Here is a 22,757-nt window from a genome sequence, read left to right on the forward strand (position 1 = left end):
CTCAAAGTTTTTGCTACTACTTCAGCCTTTGCCAGCAAGTAACTAGATATGTATGACTCACTGTAACTTTGGGTATTTTTTTGTTATTCTGAAATTATCTGTGTCTTTCATTAAACTTTAAGGTAATATTTAAGTATTGTTTTATCTTTATCATTGTAACATAAAAGAAATATTCTATTTTCTCTAATAAGATGGAAATTGAAAATCAATTTCTAAACCATCTCATTTTGTAAAGTAATTTAAAAAGCAGTGGGATTGTCATTTTGGATTATATAACAGAATATTTCATGTTTTGGAGCACATAATAGTACAGGAGTTATTTATTTAGTAGATTCATCCTAGTTTTTCAATGCAGCTCATATATTTTTTCTCCTGACCTTACTAACTCCATCTTTGTTGAAATGCAATATGAAAATACAGGAGGATCTGGTGTTTCCTGTATGAATACGTACAAGGACCTGAGTATTTCCAAGTAGTGATGTCCCCTTCCCCTATAGTCTAATGTCTCATTTGAACCTCTGCTGGCCTGTGGTGGTGTTTTGTTTTGTTTTCACTTCAGTCTGCTGCCGAGGAAGGAAAATACAGGTAAATACCTGTACAGGAAAATACCCAACCTCCTTTTCCACACTTCCCTCATGCAATTGATAAGCTCTCAGAGATGCCAACAGTTTTTGAAGTGGCTGAGAGCCATCTCATTTGGCATGATGCAGCAGTCCCCTCTTGTTGCTCACCTCCATCACATGCAGTACATGAAATGTCTACTGAATAAGCAGCAACTCAAAGCACCCTTAGCAGCCATCGAGCTCTTCAATCAGTTTCTCTCTGGAAATATTCATCCAGAGTTAGACCACATGTTAAAGAGTCTGTCAGAGGAGTTACAAGACTGTAAATCTGGTGGGACCCAACAAAATAAAGGAGACAACAGCACGATTTGCTTGCTATTAACCGTGCCTCTGTAACATCACAGTCTATCTCTAAGCTATATTTTCCACTGCTTTGCAGGCTTGCAAAACTTTTAATGGAACAAGTTTTTCTGGCAGAAGAACACTGATTTTTATCTTTAATGAGCAGCCTCTCTATCATTTAGCTTCAGGAAACAGCTTCCTGGTTGTAAACTGCTTGAGAGAGCTGACAGCCAGTCAACTTCAAAAGCAGCCAGTAGAGACTTTCTTGCAAAGTTTGGGAAGGAATTAAAAAATGCTGAGGGCTGCAGACAATGTTGTTATGGAGCAGGAGGGCTCTGCTTCCCAAAATGGAGAAATGACAAGTTGGGATATCAATGACATCAAACTTCCACAGGTACGTGTTTGTGTCTTAGAAATTTATCGAGTTTTGATGAGTCTTCTCCACTTCAAAAATAACCTCAAACTCTCTCTCTTTCCTCTGCACCTTGTTGCCTTTATGCTTTTCATGACCATAAGTTATGGGACACTGTTTGGCTGAAGGGCTAGAAAACAGCCAGAAAAATACCAAAGTTTCCATGCATTTTCCCTTTAATATATTATTGAAAAAGCTGTTGATGCAGTAAATGTAGCGATGTTGCAGATACATCGTTCTTCTAGTCCATTGCTGGATCAGATGCAGAGAAGGTGGGAAAAAAAAATCTCTTGCTTTGCATGCTCAACTGGAGACACCTGGGACTTGAATTTTGTTGTGGGAAGTGTTTTAGGAGAAGAGCACAGCACCCACAACTGCCTTGCAGCTCTGGGTGCTCAGCCTTGCTGCAGACCAGGCTGCAGGGAAGCGGGCTGGCGTTTGGCATGGGGCAATGCTCTTTTTGGGCACCTAGGAAGATCTTGCCTCCTGAGGGCTGGAAGTCTGTTTTGCAGAGATGTGCTGAGAGGCAGCATGGTGGTCTTTCCTTCCCTTTCCTTCCCTCAGTCCTTTTCTTGTTCACCTACCCCAAAATCTCACTCATGCTCTCACTGAAAACCCACAGCACCCTGCAACCCCAGTGTCATCTCCCTGTCTCTCACCTTAGTACATTTGTGCCAGATTCCTCCTGCTGGGCTCCTTCACCATCCAGCTTCACCTTTCAACCCTGTCTTCTTACCTGATAACCAGTTTCCTCCCTACTCTCTCACTGTTTTTTGCCCAAAGCCTCCACGTTCCAGGCTACCTCCTTCGCTGTCCCCCACCCCAAGGTCACCTTCACCTGTGTTTCAGCCTGCAGGCTTCCTCCACACCCTTCCCAGTGCTCTCCAGTAGCTCCTGGAAGAACACAGGTAGTTTTTTTTTTCTTCTCAGTTCATATTCTTACTGCTGTAATGGCTCTCAGTGGCTGGGATCAGCATTTTTAAAGAAAGTCCTATTAAGTTTTTGTACCCCTGCTAGGATCAGCCTTTTCCCTCCGAAAACATTAGAGGGTATGTTTCGTGCTTTACAGCTTACTGCATTTGTTTTGTTTTTTGCTTAGTCCACAGTAGGGAAAATAAAACCTGACCAAGTTGTTCCTTGTGCTGGAATTCAAAAAAAATTGCTGGGAAGTTTTTCATGGCACTTAGGCCAAATGGAACCAAAATCCAGACCAAAAGACCTACAGATGTGGGAATAGCCTTGGTCTGATCCTGTATTTGCCCTTTTTCCAGCAAGTCGAGCCAAATCAAGCCAAGTGACTCAGTGTAACGCTGCTGTTAATGGCCTGGATGGCAAAATAGGAAAGTATGTGCTACTTTACTTCAGGTGCCCCACCTTCCTTCCCCTCCTTGGGCAGTCCTGCGCTGAGCTGGACCCACAGGTGGGTGAGAGCAGCCTGCTGGCCAGGCTTTCCTGATGCTTTTGGGCTTGCAAGGAGCCCTGGGGAGCTCAATTTTTGTCTTTCTTTCCTCTGCCACTTTCTCCTGGGAGCTGAGCTGCCAGCCAAAACTGCTGCTGTGGTGCCAGAGTCACCCAGACTAGAGGAGACAGGCAGAAGATCAAGTCTGCTGGCTCCTTCATCAGCTCTTCTTTTCCCTGGCCTAACACCAGCACTGGTGTCTTTGCAGGACGTGAGACAGACAGACTGGTTTCAGGAATGGCCGGATTCCTACGTGAAACACATCTATAGCTCTGAGGACAAAAACGCTCAGAGGCATCACAGTAGCTGGGCAATGAGAAACACCAACAACCACAACTCGCGCATCCTGAAGAAGTCCTGCCTTGGGGTGGTGGTCTGCAGCAACGACTGCTCGACCCTGGATGGGAGGAAAATCTACCTCAGGCCAGCCATATGTGATAAAGCTAGGCAGAAGCAACAGAGTGAGTATGAGGATGGTTGCTCTTAAATGGCAGTCAATGAGTGAACGCAAGATAAACCAAAGCAAAGCAGAGGAAACCCTTTGGATTGTCCAACCTCCCCTGTGCCACCCCTTACATTCAAATGCAACTCTTGATTTTGGAAGCATGCATTTTACATTTCATACTGCTGAGGACAGGGATGTTGTTTGCTTGTGTCTTTTAGTTTTTTTTTTTTTTTTTTTCTTTATTTCTTAATCTGTATTTCTGATGGAAACTGGTTAGAGGCTGATTTCTCAGGCCCATGAGAGAGGCTCCTGAGAAGGCTGTGCAGCGTAGGCACCTTCCTGCTGTGCTGTTCCTGGTGACCTGAGTGGTGGCTTCATTATTTCATGGGCCCAATAGTGACTCAGGAGAGTCTTGCAGAAAAGAAGATGCTCATAAACTATGATGACTGGAAAATAGGCCTTGTACCCACGTCACCAGAGACAAGACAGTGCAGACAGTGCAAACACAGAAAATGAGCTGGACACACTTTCTTAATGAAACTATTCCAAACACTTCTTGATTGCTCACTGGAGCTAGCACATACTGATTTCATAAACTGATGAATATTTCAGCTAAACAAAGGTTTTACTCAGGCACTCACTGAGGTCAGAGTGATGTCCTCTAAAATAATCAGACAAGAACATAGTTGACATTCCACTTCCAAGTTAAAAGAACTGAAAGAAAAAAGAAAAAAAACATGAAACTCTGAAGGTAAAAGCCCTTTCTTTAGACATAATTGACCACACTAAATTAGAAAAAATTATAACAGAAATAATCTTTGCCTGTTGTATTTAACAATGAAACAGAATGAAGGTAATTTGTTTGCTTATGTTGTTTTATTTGTTTGAAATTTTTTTACGTAGTTTTTTCCTAGTGTAATTTCTAAGCTCCAGACTAGAAGTGGCAATCTACTACCAATGAAGCCTTGTATTGGATGGGATTCATCTGTCTGGTGTTTCATAGGAACTATTTCCCACTGTTTTTGCTCCAGGGAAATGCTGTCCAAACTGCAATGGACCCCTGCGGCTCCTTTCCTGCCGAGGCCACGGTGGTTACCCCGTTACCAACTTCTGGAGGCATGAAGGCCAGTTCATATTTTTTCAGGTTGGTATAAGATTACATTATATTAAGCAGGTTAATTTTAAATACTAATTTTTATATTAAGGACATAGTTTGTTCCAACAAATAAGGGCCATTGAATATGACAAGGTCAAATGGTTGTAAGGACAAAAATTTTCACAATGAGTATGAAAGGTCCAGAGCAACCTCACGTAGCTCTGAAAGTACCCCTGCTGGAGGTTGAGTTAGATCTCCAAAGGTGTCCAACCTAAATTACTCTATACTTCTATGATTTTACAGCACATTATATTTTTCATTTGGGTTCACACCAAAACCTGTTGATTTTGAAGCACTTTGCCTTAGGTACATAGGAACAAACAAATGCTCAAGGAATCAGGACTGCCATGTTATATCAATCTCTCTGAGATACCATGAATAGCCTCAGTATGAGGCTATCTCACAGGATTGTCCATGGAAAATGCCATCTATGCATTATATGAAACATATACCTGGAAAACAATGCTTGCAAATTTTTATTTAATGGGCACTTTTTTGGGGAAGTCATACTCCCAGTTTAGTTCCACAAACACTGAGTTGTCTCCTGTTTTCCAGTCTTCTGAGTCTTTTTAGTTGTCTTTTGCTTACATGCAGGTTAAAAAAAATGATTAATTCTCAGTTGAAACTAATGGAAATTAATGCCCTTATAAACATGTCTGACGTCTAAGACTGAAAATGCCTGTAGGGGCATTGTAGCCAGGCTTCAGCTGACATTGTACCTTCAATTGGGTCTCCAGTGTGGGGTGTCTCTTCTGCATATAAATGTGGTGTACTGGTTTATTGGGATTTTTTTTCCTTTAAGGGGATTTCTGCCTCATCACACTTCCTTTGAGATCTGTTTGTTACCTGACCTCACATTAAATAAGTCTTATTAAATACAAAGCATTAAATGAGGCCATGTGTATGTTTTTGGCCAGTGCAGAAAAAATATCCTGCTCCCTTAAGTTCAATAACAAGGCTGTTGCTCACTTTAACATATCACAATTACTTTCTAAAGTCCAAAGGGGCTCATGACCACCCACGTCCAGAAACAAAACTAGAAGCCGAAGCACGGAGGTCAGTCCAAAAAGCACAGACAACTTTTTCTCCACCATCTCCAAGGTTAAAAAGACTCCAGGAGATCAAGGTAACTTTTATTATCAATAAGTGAAATTGCAGGGTGAGGGAACCAACGTCCAACACACTTTACTGAGGAGGTTAGCTAGGCTTTGGTTTTGGTGGGAGTAGGCTTTATGTCTCTGCATACATTCAGGTGAAGAAGGAGCAGGAGTGTCCTGAGCATCCTGCTCAGCTCAGCACTGCTGTCGATTGCCAGCATCCCCCAGCCAGAGCCCCTTCTAATCTGGTGGCATCAGGAGATTAAATCTATACTGATAAACAAAGCACAGGTGGAGGACTATCAATTCACTATTCACATGGCCCTTGGCATGTTTTTGGCCGGTGTGAACTCATGGTTTTAGACAGTCTTTAGCCTCATCTTATTTAGTGGTGTGGACATAGTTTTAGATCTCTAGCTCTTTCCTGTTTTAAAATGCAAGAGTTGTCTTTAGAAAATTTTCCTACGAGTGCTGTGTTAGCACTGCCCTGGAAATTAAATTATTTATAAATAAATCTGGGAAGAAAGTAATTGGATATTTGGTCTAACCAGTACTGACACTTAAGGAGAATATTAGTAGGTTTTAATTGGAGTTAACTATACTATTGATTACAGCACCTCATGAGAAAATTGTAACAAATGAACACTCAAAAACTGGGCAATGGCAATAACTGGGCTCAGGAGGAAGATTTGTGTGTGTGTGTGTACACATACATAAACACACTGCATACTATTTTACAACTGAATACAATATACAATATCACCTATGTTGTATGTCTATTTTATACTGAGTATGGGTGTGGAAGCACTTGTGGAAGAGAGCATCTACACAAATCCCACAGACCATTGTGTGCCTGATGGAGGGAACCACGTAGAGCAGTGAGGGTGAGGCTGCCTCTAGTGACATTCCTTGCAAAGGTTGTGTTACACTCACCTGCACACCACCAGTCTTCCCATGCCGTTTGTTTTTTGATGTGCTGGAGATGGTGTATCCTCCCCAGCCTGGAGTAAAGGATAGTATTTACAGCCCCTTTGTCCACAGAGGAAAGGGACAATAGGACCAGGTGAGGAAAGCCTTCTTAAATGACGTGGGGAAGCTGGGGAATCCAGGAGCCCAACAAATAGATAAAGAGTGAGCAGAGGAAGTCAAATCCATTTGAATGGAATATGAATTTAAAAGCTGAGCCTATTTCTGCTGGAAATATTAAAAAAGGACACTAAAAAACAGAGATAAGGAGTGACGCTGATGAAGACACTCTGACTTGGGATCAGACAGTTGGACAATATGTGATGGACAGAGAGTAACATCTTGACACAAGTGCATGGGAACACAAAGAGATGAAATTCCATGTTATTATGTTACGTGTACTGAAACAATGATTTTCATACTGTTGGTTTAATCATGTTCTTATGATCACACTGAATTAATTAATTAATTCTCACTTACTGAGCCACATGGCATTTTTTACTTTTATTCCTAAGTGTACATGTCTAGATGTCCAGAGCTCTTTGTCTTTCTCTTTCTACAACATCTTCCTTTTTTATTTTTATTTATTTATTTTTTTAACTTCATATTGTGTAGGAGTAGGAACTACTCCTACATATCACCTAATAAATATCTATCTCATAAATATCTAACAGGTCACTCTTCAGCTGCTCTGACTCCATGCAGTCAGGGTGATTCCATTTACCCTCAGCTGGCTTTTCAGTTCATTCCTCTCAGGCAGGTTCGTCTTGGAAATGACCTGTTGTATTCCTGTTTTTGCCATGACCAGATGTGATACAACATACTCAGCAGTCTGATTTCACTTGCAGAGTTTGTGTTGCTGAATTTTCTCCTTAGAAAACTCAATTTTGATGTACTCACAAGATATGAGACAGAACAACTGTAGAAAATACATGAGTCCAAAATAGAAAAAGTGATATGTAGGATGTTTGCTTTATGGCATCACCTGTTTTTTAACTGAAGATGGGCTGGCCTTACATCAGGTCATTGGAATTTCTTCTCCTGGTAAGGAGTGAGCAGCTTAAAGGAGATTTGCTACTCTGGCAGTCAACAAGTCAGAAAATCACTATAATTAAATGTATGCAAAAGCAGGATTACAAAGAAATGAGACCTGTAAGTACTAATCAGAAATGATAGCCCAGAGTGAGTGTTGTGAAAGGAATTAAAGTGTGTAAAATTGTAATCCAATAATTAGGGCACTTAAAGAAGTTGAAAATTATCCAGGAAAAAAAATGACTCAGAAGAATAATTCCAGTGTACTGTTCCCTCCTTGAAGGAAATATCTGTTTGTGGCACCAAAAAAAAAAAAAGAAAAAAAATCATTTGAAAATAGAAGTAAAGATTCTTAAAAAAAATGGAGCATAATATTGGATCGGAAAGGTCACTTCAAAACAATCAGTGACAAAAATCTTTTCCAGTTTTTCCAAACTCTATAGAAATAATTCAAATTCTGTGGAAGCAAATTAGAATTAATATTAGAATAATTTTATTTTCACGTGCTTCTTCAGTATCCTGGCAGCTGTGAATGTAAGATCTACTGGTTATTTAATATTAAAAAGAGATTTGGGCAAAAACTGATGAACCAAGCCCACAGATGTGATCTCAGAGCCCCTGTTTGGTTTGTCCCAAAGCCCCTGGGCACTACTCTGAAAGGAGGCCCTGCTGTTGTGCCTGCTTCATTACCCACGTTAATTGAAAGCCTTTTTGAACGCATCGACCTGCTGTTGTTTTATGTTGCTAAACTGGACTGCATTTCACTAAACCACATCTTCCTTTCCAAGTCTCTGACAGGTGAGATGCCCACCCAGGAGGCTTTGCCTTTGCTGCTTTCCAAGCCAGATGGTTACATGCTACCTGCCAGTTTTGGGGGACATTTAAGCAAACGCTCTCCAGAGCAGACACTGAGCAGCTGCTTTGGGCAGCCGCCGTACCTGAGGGCACCTGGGGAGGATGAGGAGGGCCGGGCGCAGCCTGCCAATGGCAGCTCACGCACACAGGCCTGGAGCAGCACCCAGCATGTCCCCTGCGTGCCACCGGTGTCAAAGGGTGGCCATAACCCCCTCAGACCCAGTGCTGGTCCTTCAGGGGAGGAAACCTGCAAGAGAAAAGGCCCTCTGGCCTACAGCAGCAGCTGCCATATCTTCCCTCCTCCACCATACCCGCCGCCTCAGCAAGGGCCCTGCCTGGTGGGGTCACACCACCACCACCACCACCACCATCACCACCACCACCTCCCAGCACTCCTCAAGGGAAGCCAACGAGATGAGGAAGAAGCAAAGCACTGGACAAACCCCAGCTACTGCAACAACGACATGTTTTTTAACCTGTACCCGTTACGGTGACTCGGTTAATATTTCCTCTCTGTCATCCACTTCTGGCAACGGGGCTAATTCTCCCTCTCTGGCCACCATGCTGATTCCCTCTTTATCTTCTCTTTTACACCTGAGGAAGGGCTTTTGTGCCTGCAGACCCATCTCTGCTCTTCTTTTCCTAAAAATAATTATAAAAGTAAATAAATAAATAAATCTCCCACTATTTCATTGATCTAATAAAAAGCATCATCACTTCCTACAAACTACCTTGCTACCATAGCATTTTGGTAGTATTTCATACCACCAGTCCTACAACTGTACAGCCTGACCCAGTTTCAGGTATATATAGTTTGAATGCGCCTCACTGCTTTTACCATCCACTTTTCAGGTCTTTCATTGCAATCTGTAACAAATCTTTCAGCATCCTTTCCTACACATCACTCTATTTTCTAACCACTTCTGTAAGCTGTATTTCGTCAGGAGCTATCCATTCCCTAACATCTGTTTAAAAAATATAGAGTGCAAAAATTATTACTTTTTGCCTGAATTTAGTGATCTATCTTTGAGATATTTGGCAGAAGTTTCTTTACCTTTTTCCCATAATTCATATCTGACTTTCCCAACCTCTTTTGCTCTCTGTACCACGTCTCAGATGGCCACCAGCCCACACCATGCAGAGGGAGGCACCAACACATCCCCACTGCCAACTCTGCAAGGAAGAGATGAAGAATATCAAGTCTGGAGCCACATTTCACGGTTTGTTCCTTCAACATCCATGGATACATGCACTGCCCAGCCTTTGGAGTCCAATACAGCATTGGCAGTCCCGACCAGCCCCTGCCCTACCTGTGGAGCAAGCCATGCCTGAGCAAAATAACTTTTTTATTGGGATGAGTTTGGGAGGACAGTATTACAAAACAAGTGGCAATAAAAACTTCACAGGACCTCAGACTGCAGCATATCTGGTGTCCATCAAAACAGGTTCGGTGTTCTCATATGTCTTTTTTTTTCTTCTTGTTTTCAACCTTTTAGTCTTTTTTTTTTTTTTTTTAAGTACTTGGGAATACATTAGCTATTAGGGAAATGGCTCTAATTATGAAGGGTGGTGGATTTAAAGACATTTATGAGACATGCACAAATTATATTTATAGAGTGTTTCAAAATGTTTATTGAAATTTGTGAAACAGAGGATGCGTAGTGATTTATTTTTTTTAATGTGGAAAAAAAATATGTAAATGTAGATCACAAAATAACAGCCTGCTGTTGTAGTTGAGGGACAGTTCACCAATCTTTCATTCACTCCCATGCTACTATCAAACTCTGTTTATACCAAACTCTATTTGGTTTTATTATGGTTTGTGTTTTATTGTGGCTCAGTATCTTAGGAAGAAATATCAAGGGCAATAACAACCTGCACCTCTAAGACAGCAAAAGGAAATTCAGTAAGAGCTGTAAGCACTGTTGCTCTGAGAGGTGAGATGCAGGAGGGACAGACAGATCCCAGCAGGGTGCATGTCCCATAGCTGAGATTCCTCTGTGGCTGCCCAACCGGCCACACCAGCATTGACCCTGCCCACAGACACCTTGTTCTGCTTTGCCTCGCCTTTCCTCCAAATTCCTCACATCCTGCTTATAATCTCCTGCTTATAATCCTGTGCACCCAGGCCCCAGAACTGACCCCCATTTTGGGGGGACCCACAGCCCCCATTCACACAGCGCTCATTGCACCAAGCATGCTTCCAAGTTAAACACCTTTGAGGCTCAGGGATATAGGACTATTCCCTTCTGAAAAGGAAAAAACTAGCACACAGGGTGACAACAGGATTTTTCTCAGGTAAAGCACAAAGAAGGTTTCCAGATCTGCACACTGCCAGGGTCAGTCTGACCTTATTGCACTGACTTCTGTGTTGGCAGTAACCCTCCCCATTTTTTGGTACAATCTGTACATTGGATAATTTCGGTGCCAGATTTATAACCATTTGGCTCAGAATATTAAGACACTAATCCCAGCTGCGAACTTTGCAAGACTGACTTTTTGCAACACGTTTGGGATATTGAAAAAAGAAATGTATGTACCTCTCTGCTTTAAGCCTCTCCTAACCACTTCTAAGGTATTGTGCTTGTTTGTGGGCAGTGATGGGAATCAGAGGTGAAAGATGGCATCAGATGCATTTTACCCTGCAATTTGAAGAAAATATCCTGAATACTGAGGTAGTTTGGGTTAGCTTTATGAAGACACACTGATCTATACGCAAGGATATACCCACAGGTAATTCTGCAACCATATTCTCTGCTGCAGAATATTTTTTTTTTCTGCAACATGCAGCTGTAGCAAAATATTAGGAAGGCATCAGAGAAGCTACGAGATCAGGATGTGAATGATTACATAGATGAAGGGCTTTGTTCCAGCTTACAGGAGTTTCAGCCAGCTGTAACTACTGCCAAAGCTTATGTAAACATCCCTGCATGGCATGGATAGTCTACACTCACTGCTTTCCCAAGCTCTTAGCTTCAAAAACCCTGGCCTCAATGTCTAAAGGGTAATTCTTTGGGAGTAGTCCCAGTGCTTGCTTCAAAGCAAGTATTTTGATGTATAAGGGCTCTTCTAGGCCATCAGAGACACCACAGCAGTTACTCAGAATGACACGCAGAGCCAGATTGTATTTCACAGGAACATACATGTAGTATTTCTGAATTTTGTTCAGTTGTTTCTTTGTCTGACTCACAGAATCACAGAATGGTTTGGGTGGGAAGGGACCTCAAAGACCACCTAGTTCCAACCCCCCTGCCATGGGCAGGGACACCTCCCAGCAGACCAGGCTGCCCAAAGCCCCATCCAGCCTGGCCTTGAACACCTCCAGGGATGGGGTACCCACAGCTTCTCTGGGCAGCCTGTGCCAGGGCCTCACCACCCTCTGAGGGAAGAATTTCCTCCCAACCTCTAATCTAAACCTACCCTCTTTTAGTTTAAAGACATTCCTCCTTGTCCTATCACTACACCCCCTGACAAGGAGTCCCTTCCCAGCTTTCCTGTAGGCTCCCTTTAGGTACTGGAAGGCTGCTGTAAGGCCTCTCCAGAGCCTTCTCTTCTCTAGGCTAGACATCCCCAGCTTCTCAACCTGTCTTCAGAGGAGATCCTCTTGATCATCCTTGTGGACTTTCTCTGGACTCATTCTAATACATCCATGTCCTCCTTGTGCTGGGGGCCCCAGAGCTGAAGGCAGCACTCCTGGTGGAGTCTCACAAGAGCAGAGCAGAGGGGGACAATCTCCTCCACCCTGCTGGCCACACATCTTTTGATGCAGCCCAGGACACTGTTGGCTTTCTGGGTTGCAAGCGCACATTGCTGGCTCATGTGGAGCTGTTTGTCAACCAAAATCCCTGGGTCCTTCTCCTCAGGGCTGCTCCCAATCCATTTTCCCCCCAGCCTGTATTTGTGCTTGGGATTGCCCCGGCCCAGATGCAGGACCTTGCACTTGGCCTTGTTGAACCTCATGAGGTTTACATGGGCCCACCTCTCCAGCCTGTCCAGGTCCCTCTGGATGGCATCCCTTCCTTCCAGCGTGTTGACCACACCACACAGCTTGGAGTCACCGGCAAACTTGCAGAGGGGGCACTCAATTTCACTGCCCATGTTACTGGCAAAGATGTTAAATAGTGCTGGTCCCTCTAAATGCAACATTTAAAGATGAACTCTAGACATGTAATCAGAGGGAACTACTTTATCGTTATTGTTTTATTGCAATAAAATGCAGTTGGATGCTTCCATTTTTTCATTTTTTGTTATCCTCAGAATATCACTGTAAGAAAGGGAAAGGCTTCTGTATCAGTCATGCTGACAGGGTGATGGAAATGCAGAACATGGATTTGACCCACATGTCCCAGGCCTTGGGCACAGACCTTGCCCAGTTTCTTCTGGCTTTCCTCTAAATTTCTGTGTGAAAAGAATTGCAAATCAGACTGAATACAATCAGATGTTTTCATTTTCAACCACTGACACAAAATCCCCTGCCTTTGGCAGAATGAGGCTATAAACTGTTTCTATGTGCAAGATTATGGGCTGCTTTCTAAAATGTGCTCCTAAATGCATTCTTGTTATTTCTAAACAAAAGAAGTACGTCAAAATGCTGGTGATAGAAAGCACTCCAGCGGAGTAAGGTTTAGGAGATACACTCCAAGTAATTTTATCAAAGATTTTCTTTCCTCTTCGCCTTTGTGAGGTTTACTAGCCAGTGTGTCTGGTACTCATGGAATTTTTTTTCTGTTTCACCTCAGTATAGTCACTTAGGGCTTTTTAAGTTCTTATGGCCAAGGAGTTATAACAGGACTATCTAATCTTTTACTTTATTGCACACAAAATGTAGTCCCTACGGTGTCTCGGCCAGGGGTCAGCCTGTCCATGCCAAGGTAGCAGCTGCAGGGTGAGGGTCCAGGAGAGGCAGGGGAGGATGGGGAGGTGATGTATATTTCAGAGAAAAAAATGAAGAAAGCCTGCTGGTGTGAGATTAAAAATGGATGCAATCAGTAATCAAGGCAGAACATAAGTAGGATGTTGTCGTGGTTTAACCCGACCGGCAGCTAAACACCACGCAGCCGTTCGCTCACCCTCCCCCCTCCCTCTCTGGGACGGGGGAGAGAAATGGAAAGTGAAGCCCGTGAGTTGAGATAAAGACAGTTTAATAAGACAGGAAAAAAAAATAACAAAATAATAATAACAATAATAATAATGATGATACAATGGTGATAATACGAAAGTAATAATAGTATGTACAAACAAGTGATGCACAATGCAATTGCTCACCACCCGCTGACCGATGCCCAGCCTAACCCCGAGCAGTCCGGCCCCCTTCCCCCGGCTAGCCACCCCTATATATTGTTTAGCATGACGTCAGATGGTATGGAATACCCCTTTGGCTAGTTTGGGTCACCTGTCCTGGGTCTGTCCCCTCCCAGCTCTTACTGCACCCCCCAGCCTGCCCGTTGGCAGGACAGAGCAAAGGCTGAGATGTCCTTGGCTTAGTATAAGCACTGCTCTGCAACAATTAAAGCATCGGGGTGTTATCAGCACTCTTCTCATTCTAAGCCAAAACACAGCATTCCACCAGCTACTAGGAAGAAAATTAATTCTGTGCTAACTGAAACCAGGACAGATGTTAATGCTGCACATCTTAAAACCCTAACAATTTGAACCTGACTCTTGTGCAAGCAATGTCCTGAAGACTGGAAAAAAGCAAATGTCATTCCTACCTTTAAGAAGGACAAGAAGTCTGAGGAACTGCGCAGAGGGGGGGCTGGGAGCCAAATGACTGGAAAATTGCCGAGAAAGACTGAGGTCCTGGTGAATACAAAGCTGACCATGGGCCAGAAATGCATCTGTGTGGCAAGAAAGGCTAAGAGCCTTCTCAGGCAGTGTTACCAAGTGGTGCCCATGCCCCTCTGTGTGTCCATGCTTGAGCAGGGGTTGGGCCTGATGGGCTCCAGAGGTCCCTTCCCACCTCAGCCACTCTGTGAGTCAGGGAACAGTTACTCTATCAGACGGAGCTCTTCTCAAGCCAGTTGCAGTCTCCAGATGCTTCTGCCTGAATTAGCCATGTACCATGTGGCACATCTGAAAAGCCATCCAGCAGCCTGACTTACTAGGGTCACCCCCAGGCAGCAGGACACGGCCTTTGTGGCCCTGCAGTCAACAGCAGAAGCAGTCTGAATGCCATAATCATCCTTTGCTCTTCTTCTTGGATTCCTTGATTTCTATGAGCAACACAAGATGATCTTCTGGATGAAGATCAGTCCCTTCGGAGGACAGAGCAAGCCAGGAATGTCTCTGACCAGCTTTTCACACTCAGTTTATTCCTTCTGTTACAAGCTAGTAAATGAAGACGCAAAACTGCCTTGGAGGGCTAGCCTCAGACGCGAGTGTTCCTCATTTCTCAGAACCAGTTATGCCAAGATTCACACTGCAATTCCTCGCGTTGTCTGGCAGCTGTATCATCAGTGACGTGACTCAAGTCTTCTGTTACCAAGCATTGCCCAATCTGTTTGCTCTTCTAAAGACAGTCATAAATAATACAAACCACAGCACGAGCAGTGTCCCCTTTTGCTTGTTGCTTTCTGTGCTTGACAGAAACTGTCAGGCAAAGGCCAGAGCCACAGGGCAACTGCGCATCCAGCTCCTTTTTGCTTCTAGAGGAGATAGCAAATGCCTGAAGCAGGATCAGGTCCCTCACCCCCTGTCCCTAAGAATGTGTCCCTACCAGGACATGGTGGGGACCAGCTGGTGGGGCCTTCACCTGCCCCAAACACCAGGTGAGGAGTGGAGGGGCAACCATGTGCTGCTCTCAGCACATCTGCAGCCCCAACCCTGGCTCCTGTGGGACCAGGGGTGGCAGGGTGAGGTGCTGGCATCCCAACCTTACCTGGACGGTGCTTAGGCAGCACGCAGGCCCTGACTGCAGTGAGTAAAGGCTACCACGTACACAGCTGTGACCAAACTGTGGATACTGTAAACACTAGGCGTTGTGGAAGGCTGTTTGCTAAACTTGCAGTTAAACTTTACACACAGCTGTACTGACAAATGTAAGAAAGCAAGGCTTATCTTCAGCCATAAGAAGTAAATCTCCATATCCATGATTTGCAGGAGAAGCCCTCTCAAAAACATGTCTGCAGGCCCTCCTCTGCTTGGTGAGGCTGCAGCCTCTCAGCAGGGCTGAGATGAGGCATCCTGCTGCAGGCAGCCAGCGCTCAGCCCTCCTCAAGCTTGTCCCTCTGCTTTCCCTGCTCTTGCCCAACTCCTTGATAAAGCACGCAATTTGCTCTTTCCTGTAAAACTTGAACATTCCTGTAAAACCAACGCTTTCTCGAAAAGGTCCCTCCTGGGTGCCAAGGGAGCGCTTTGGTATTTTTAAATGGTTGGTCTCTCAGAAGCCCTGTTCCCGTAAGAGATGAAAACCTCATTATGCAGCACTGAGCTTCAAGTTTTTCTAAATAGATACTTTAAAACACTCCCAGTGAGTACCTGCATCAAACCTGTCTGAACCCAGTGTAATTGAAACCTTGGTCACATTTATTCATTACCTGGTCAGCAGGTTCAAAAGTTATTGATGGAAACAGTCATACTGACAGCATGACTGGGTAATACTTATTTTTATTTATTTATTTATTTACTTTTGAGGAGGAGGGGAAGAGCTAGCTAAAAAATTGATCTGCTCTCACAGGGCTTGGAATCCAAGCACACGTCAATACCAGTTCACTGAAGAGTGAGTGCAGCAGATATTGCTGCTGCTGCAAGAAGTTGTGATTGTGCAGACAAGCTACATAATGTGGTCTTTTTTTCCATCAAAATACCCACCTCATCTCCATGATGACCATAATGTTACCAGCTGTTATCCCTTCTTAGTACTGTTGCTAGCTAAGTGCAGAAAAGGGAGCAAAAAACTCTCTCACTAAGATCCTTGCTCAGGATATCCTTTTTCTTTCCAAAAAATGCTAGTCACGGCCCTGCAAATGGCAAAGTGGCATTAGGAATGACAGGTAGTTGAGACAGACTCCCTCTGGAAAACTATTAGGGAAGCAAATGTAATTTCTAATTGCCAGTGACCCAGAAAGTCCTGATTTACCTTATCCTAGCCACGCAGGCTGTTTGCTCTTATTTAGTAGGAGCAGAGCTGGGGGAGTTTGAAACCACCTCCAAGGAGCTCACAGTCCCTGCATGCAATTGATGGTAGCTGTATAACCACAGCTTAATGCTCCTTCAGTTTTGTAAATAAGTTATTCTCTGTGTCTGGCTCTTGGTCATTCAAGCATTCAAGCCTGCTTGAGGCCTGGATTTCGGGAAAGCTCTTGATCAGAACGAGAGCAAGCTTCGTTCACACACATCTCAGTGCAGGCCAAGATCACTTCTAGATCACTTCTACCTGCAAAGTGGGTAGTTTGGGCATAGCTGCAGCTGGGATTGTCAGCCAGGTTCTCCATCATTAACCCCAAAACGCCTCATGACAAAGGCATACAGCCAGTGCCAGGGTGACCAGTCAGCCAGAGTGCCCCAGAGAACAGCCCAGCGCCTTGCACAGCAAGAGACAGAGCGGGACCCATCCCCATGGGCTGTCCCCACAGCTCCAGGGCTGCTCCGTCCCCAGGCCATGGGAGCATGCAGAGATGTGGGTTTTGCATCATTGTGCTTCAACCTACCCTCCACGTCACTATATGGACAATGCCCAAATCAGCAGGCATACTCTGAATACGTCTGCAGCACAAGGGCTCCTGAAAAACTGAAGACTCCTACTTTTGCTCACTTTTTTCAGTCTTTTATCACTTTAAAACCTCTGCAAATAGGTGTGATTTTAGCATAAGACAATCAGAAATGCTGCTGTGTGGAAGCTCAGAGATCACCAGCTGATCATCAGGAAGCCCCATTGTGATTTCTTTGTCCCAGTGAGGGACAGTAATCACATACTATCTGCTGTATGATTTGGGTTTCATAAAAATGTTTCTAAATTAGAGTCCCTTGAAAGGAAAGAAGAAAAACTTGATTCACAGCTTTGCACATACCCAGACAAATATTCATCTTATCGTCAGCTTAGTTTTTGCTGTAGTTTTTCAGGTTCTACAAACTTTTTTTTTTCTTTTTCTGACCTTCCTTCCTTCCTTCCTTCCTTCCTTCCTTCCTTCCTTCCTTCCTTCCTTCCTTCCTTCCTTCCTTCCTTCCTTCCTTCCTTCCTTCCTTCCTTCCTTCCTTCCTTCCTTCCTTCCTTCCTTCCTTCCTTCCTTCCTTCCTCCCTCCCTTCCTTCCTCCCTTCCTTCCTTCATTCCTTCAAGTTTTAAAAAATCACACTCCTTAAAAAGGGAGCAGGTTCCAAAGGAGACTGCTGGCAACAGTTTTGTCGGCTGCTACAAAAGTTAATGCTCCTCCCCCACCCCCCAGCCTCTTTCCTCTTTATTACTACTGGGAAATGTTGCTGACTTTAATATCTGTAAGTTTATTTTTCCCAGACTTTACTTTCCAGATCACCATCTGTCTAGACACTGTCAATTACTAATATATGTACTCAAGGTGAGTTTAAGGGTATTCAATATTTTCTTCTCCATGTGATTAAATTTCCAGGCAGTACAGAACCAACCCACTACATTTGTGTTTGTCATTTCAGGCAGATGTCACATAATCTAAAACAAATTAAGGACCTTTTCATTGATTTTTGCTGAAACCAGCATAGAGAGGTTGTGGGAAGTACACTGAACTTCAGAGGTCTTCTGGAAGGTTTCAGCTATCTTTGCCTTGGTATCCCCTTCCTAACAATGCTGAGGTGGAAGAACTACAGTAAAGATGCCTCCTCCCCTAGTTGTCTTGATAGCAAAGTCACCTGTTTGTGGGACCACAGTTCCAGTCAGGAGACAAGGATGCCAGGTTTTAGGGAAAAGAGAAGAAAATGATCCAATATTTTGTCTCCCTCTTTCAAATATGCAACTGCTGGCTGATGAAGGTTAACTTCTCTGTAACCAATTGTCCAACCCAGGTTAATAAACACTGAAGCGTGAAGTACTGGAGCCAAACCTTAAGTTCTGTGCTCGCCAAGTGGCAGTGTTGAAATTGCACTTCTGTACAGTGTACCATCCTTCATCGTTTAAGGATGCTGCCATTTAGCACATCTTCTGCTTTGCTTCCCATTTAGAAGCTGTTCTGGAGTTTGGGAAGCAAATTCAGGACTGAAAACTCCACTCAGATTCAGATACTGAAAATCCCTTAGAGGAGCTGGCTTACCTCTTTATCCCCATTAAGCTCCCTTATCACGGACATCTTACAGTGCAGAAAGGCAAGGAGCTGAACGCCCGGCAGCCTAAACCTACAGCTTGTTACATTTTCTCTTTTTCTGGAATGTTCTCAAGTTGCAAGGAAAAAATAAATATTAAGTACCCAAGAACACTTCCAACTGCAGCGTGCCACCTAATGGCCAAACTGTGTGCTGAGAGCAGTAAGGACACACCACACATCCCAAAGCTCTTCTTCCTCATAAACCACCTGCACGGAGGGGTACCACTGCTGGGGTGGAGGTGGGGAATCAAACAAGCACATTCCTTTGCAAAAACAAATAAAGTTAAATTAAATCAGGCAGAATTTCTGTTTTAGCAACTTTTGCTAACAGAAAAGCTGTATATAAATATATATATGGTTGGTTGTTAAATAGACCTATGCGTTATGCTGTTTCATTCTTTATTTGTGGATTATACTAGTTAATATAATTTATTTACCATCATTTCCAAAGTGTACTTGTGGCCTGTCTTATCACCTTTCTCCACTGGCTCAATGTTTATGGAAAAGCAGTTCCATGTAGCTCTCTACAATTTTGTTGTTTAATACATCATAAAATTATGCAAATGCTGTCAACAGTCTTATTAAAAGCAAATGTTCCGTATTTTCATTCTGATTTACTCTTTGCATTATATATTACCAGACGTCCCACCAGCTTGTAGACAAGGTATCTTTTATAAAAGAAAGTTGTGACAAGCAATTTTTACATTATTTACTACTGTAGAATCCATCTAGCTATTTTTCTGTTACTGTAATGGAAGTAGAATTAATGAAAATAAATTTATTTGGGGTGTAAATTTAGCCTGGGAACACGCAGAGTTAAGCATTTCTACTTACCTTCTCAGGGGATGATCCATTAATTCAGAAACAAAAATGTGTGAAAAGGTGCCTACTCATCTTGGCTCTCCACACTGAAGAATAATTTGCCAGGATTTACTCGTCTCACTTTTCTTAGCTCTGCATCTTACCCAGCTATTCCTCACAGAGCACTCTGAGGCTAAATTATTAAGCGTGCCCCAGAACTATTCAAAAGATGCCGGAATACCTGCAGCTGCTGAGGTAGGAAGGTTGCCAGTCCTGAAATATGTAGGAATATTACCCTCAGAAGCACTTTTTTTTTTCTTCTTTTTTCTATTCAGAATGTGTGTTCTATTAAAAAAACACACAAGACTATAGTGTAATTTTACCATCTCTTACTGCCTTGAATGAAGAGCACACGGCAGCATGGGCACACCTGGATCCCTTCAAATGGGCTACATTTGCCGTTTCAATGTTGACAAAAGTTTCCAAATATACTGGCATACATTCCAGTGGAAATTTCTTGGGTTTAAAAAAAATAATAAAATTTAAAAAAATATATTCCATTGTATTCTTTCTTTAAAAACCTTGTATAAATGTGTGTTTTTGAAGTTCTGACTGGGTTGGCTCCAGCTTTCTGAGAGGGGAGCTGAGCTCAGCGACTGGAAAGTGTCTGCAGATGATCACATAATCACAGAATTTCTAGGTTGGAAGAGACCTCAAGATCATCAAGTCCAACCTCTGCCCTAACACTAACAGTCCCCACTAAACCATATCCCTAAGCTCTACATCTAAACGTCTTTTGAAGACTTCCAGGGATGGTGACTCCACCACTTCCCTGGGCAGCCTGTTCCAATGCCTCACAACCCTTTTGGTAAAGAAGTTCTTCCTAAGATCCAACCTAAAACTCCCCTGGCGCAACTTAAGCCCATTCCCCCTCGTCCTGTCACCAGGCACGTGGGAGAACAGGCCAACCCCCACCTCGCTACAGCCTCCCTTGAGGTACCTATAGAGAGCGATAAGGTCGCCCCTGAGCCTCCTCTTCTCCAGGCTGAACAAGCCCAGCTCCCTCAGCCGCTCCTCGTAGGACTTGTTCTCCAGGCCCCTCACCAGCTCCGTCGCCCTTCTCTGAACCCGCTCAAGCATCTCCATGTCCTTCTTGTAGCGAGGGGCCCAAAACTGAACACAGTACTCAAGGTGCGGCCTCACCAGAGCCGAGTACAGGGGGACAATCACCTCCCTAGCCCTGCTGGTCACACTGTTCCTGATACAAGCCAGGATGCCGTTGGCCTTCTTGGCCACCTGAGCACACTGCTGGCTCATATTCAGCCGACTATCCACCATCACTCCCAGGTCCTTCTCTGCCTGGCAGCTCTCCAACCACTCATCTCCCAGCCTGTAGCTCTGCTTGGGGTTATTGCGCCCCAGGTGCAGGACCCAGCACTTGGCCTTGTTGAACTTCATGCAGTTGACCTCAGCCCATCGGTCCAGCCTATCCAGATCCTCCTGCAGAGCTTTCCTACCCTCAAGCAGATCGACACACGCACATAGCTTGGTGTCATCTGCAAACTTACTGAGGGTGCACTCAATGCCCTCATCCAGATCATCAATGAAGATATTAAAGAGGACCGGCCCCAGCATCAAGCCCTGGGGAACGCCACTAGTGACCAGCCTCCAACTGGATTTGACTCCATTCACCACGACTCTTTGGGCCCGGCTACCCAGCCAGTTTCTAACCCAACGAAGCGTGCGCCAGTCCAAGTCAAGAGCAGCCAGTTTCTTGAGGAGATCGCTTGCTTAGAGCACTGAATCACTCTCCCTCCTTCTCCCCACCTCTACAGACCAGCATCACACACAAAGGTTTAATTGGCTTTGATTAGACCAAGCCAAATTAGCATGGCATTTGGTCATCCAAGCACCTTCTCCCCACAAAATTTGCTTAGCACTTAGACTGTTTAACTGTACAGTGGGGGTGTGGTCAGAGTGCTCTGGCAGTGCCATAATCTGTTTTACTCCCTGATCTCTGTTAAAGAAAGCAAAAACAGGTTGTGTTTTTACGTGTAGGCTCATTCCAGTGTAATGCAGAAATTGCACAGACTAAAACAGCTGGCTAAGACTCCACTTTTGCTAGCATGAAGCGAAGGCTCCAGAACATTATTCTACAGAGTTCCTTTATCGGGACCAAGAAGTATTTCCATCAGTAAAATGTTGGGCTGCAAAGACCTCTTCAACAGCACAAAAGGCTGCTTGCTGTCTTCAAGCCAATGCAAAAAAATAAAATAAAATAAAAAATAAAATAAAAAAATAAATCAACAGCTCTGAAAATCATGATTCTGTTCCCTTTCGTAGCCCTCCTTCCGTTTATAAGAGGACTTGTCTCACCCCAAAAAAAAGTCTAGGGAAAAAGGACTGCACAAGTGTGTATCCCTGATTCTTTCATTAGAGGTACTAATGTAATTAGCCAAGGACAATTTGCCAGCAGTAAACTAGTTACACCAACTAGTGTCTTTATATGGTAATTAAAAGGACAATAAAACTAAATCGTAAGAACAGAGCCTCTGGCTATTAAAGCCTTGGACTATTAAAAATTCCTACATAGAACAGAGGAAGAACAAACACTCACCCTTCTTTGTTGAAAGAAGTACTGTCTTAGTAGTCGCACGTGACCAGACAGCAATAGTGTTTGCCGATGGTAAACCATTTTGAAAGACAAACTAGCTCAACTCTTATTGCTAAACGTTAGTCATAGCTCCATCTCACAGGAGGCTCATGTAACTTTCCTGGTGAATGAGCAATTCATATATACCTTAAATAATTGCCAAGACTTTTGCTGAACCAAGACCTCAGTTTATAGCAGGACCCTAGCTAGTTTCTCCTCTGTGCCCAGAGTATATTTCAAACATACAACAAAGGCAGGAAAAGAAAAAGCTCAGAAACAGCAGAAATCTTGATCTGAAAAGGGCTTTGAATTGAAAGGGAGTTCTACTCCATGGAATTTAGTTACTGGACAAAACTAGCAATCAGAACCACCTTCTGATTCTTGTCACAAAAGCTTTCTAAGTTTCTCAGAAGACAGAATCAGATCCATACCACCATCAACAGAAGTGCAGGTAGCTAACATCTTTTCTCAATTACAAATTTGGCAATATTTCATTACTCATCTTCAAAGCATGAAGCCAATGTTCTAAGCAATTGTGTTTCCCTTCAACGATTACAAGAGTACAATACACTTGTTCTGTTGTATGAAGTAAGAGTGCAAGTGCAGCCCTGGAGCCTAAGGGCATCGGCCAAAGGGTTGTAGGCAAAGTCTCATCAGTCAGCTACAAAAGACTAGCTCCTTACCCAGAACCCATGTACCTGAAAGCTCCT

The 22,757-nt window shown here is 43.7% G+C and overlaps 1 protein-coding gene and 1 long non-coding RNA gene across 2 annotated transcripts; one reads left to right on the forward strand and one right to left on the reverse strand.

The window, feature by feature from the left end:
- The first annotated feature begins 336 nt into the window (after positions 1–336).
- On the forward strand, positions 337–9,689 carry GCM1 (glial cells missing transcription factor 1). Its single transcript, XM_084516273.1, has 5 exons — positions 337–1,299; positions 2,985–3,237; positions 4,253–4,365; positions 5,375–5,503; positions 9,444–9,689. Exons 1-5 carry the CDS (start codon positions 1,198–1,200, stop codon positions 9,657–9,659), a joined length of 813 nt encoding a protein of 270 aa, XP_084372399.1. The 5' UTR covers positions 337–1,197; the 3' UTR covers positions 9,660–9,689.
- An 8,054-nt stretch (positions 9,690–17,743) lies between these two features.
- LOC311435365 lies at positions 17,744–19,863 on the reverse strand. The gene is made up of 2 exons (XR_014692084.1): positions 19,428–19,863; positions 17,744–18,856 (listed from the first exon to the last, which is right to left on the reverse strand). It is a non-coding gene; the product is annotated as an uncharacterized lncRNA (long non-coding RNA).
- Positions 19,864–22,757: the final 2,894 nt, after the last annotated feature.

Source organism: Aythya ferina (genome assembly GCF_964211825.1).
Source record: "Aythya ferina genome assembly, chromosome: 3".
NCBI lineage: Eukaryota > Metazoa > Chordata > Aves > Anseriformes > Anatidae > Aythya > Aythya ferina.

Bases quoted from the DNA above. Each gene is read 5' to 3' on its own strand.
- GCM1 (XM_084516273.1), top strand. From the start codon at position 1,198: ATGCTGAGGGCTGCAGACAATGTTGTTATGGAGCAGGAGGGCTCTGCT. The intron at 4,366-5,374 runs GTTGGTATAAGA...TACTTTCTAAAG, and splicing joins GCCAGTTCATATTTTTTCAG to TCCAAAGGGGCTCATGACCA. The intron at 5,504-9,443 runs GTAACTTTTATT...ACCACGTCTCAG, and splicing joins AAAGACTCCAGGAGATCAAG to ATGGCCACCAGCCCACACCA.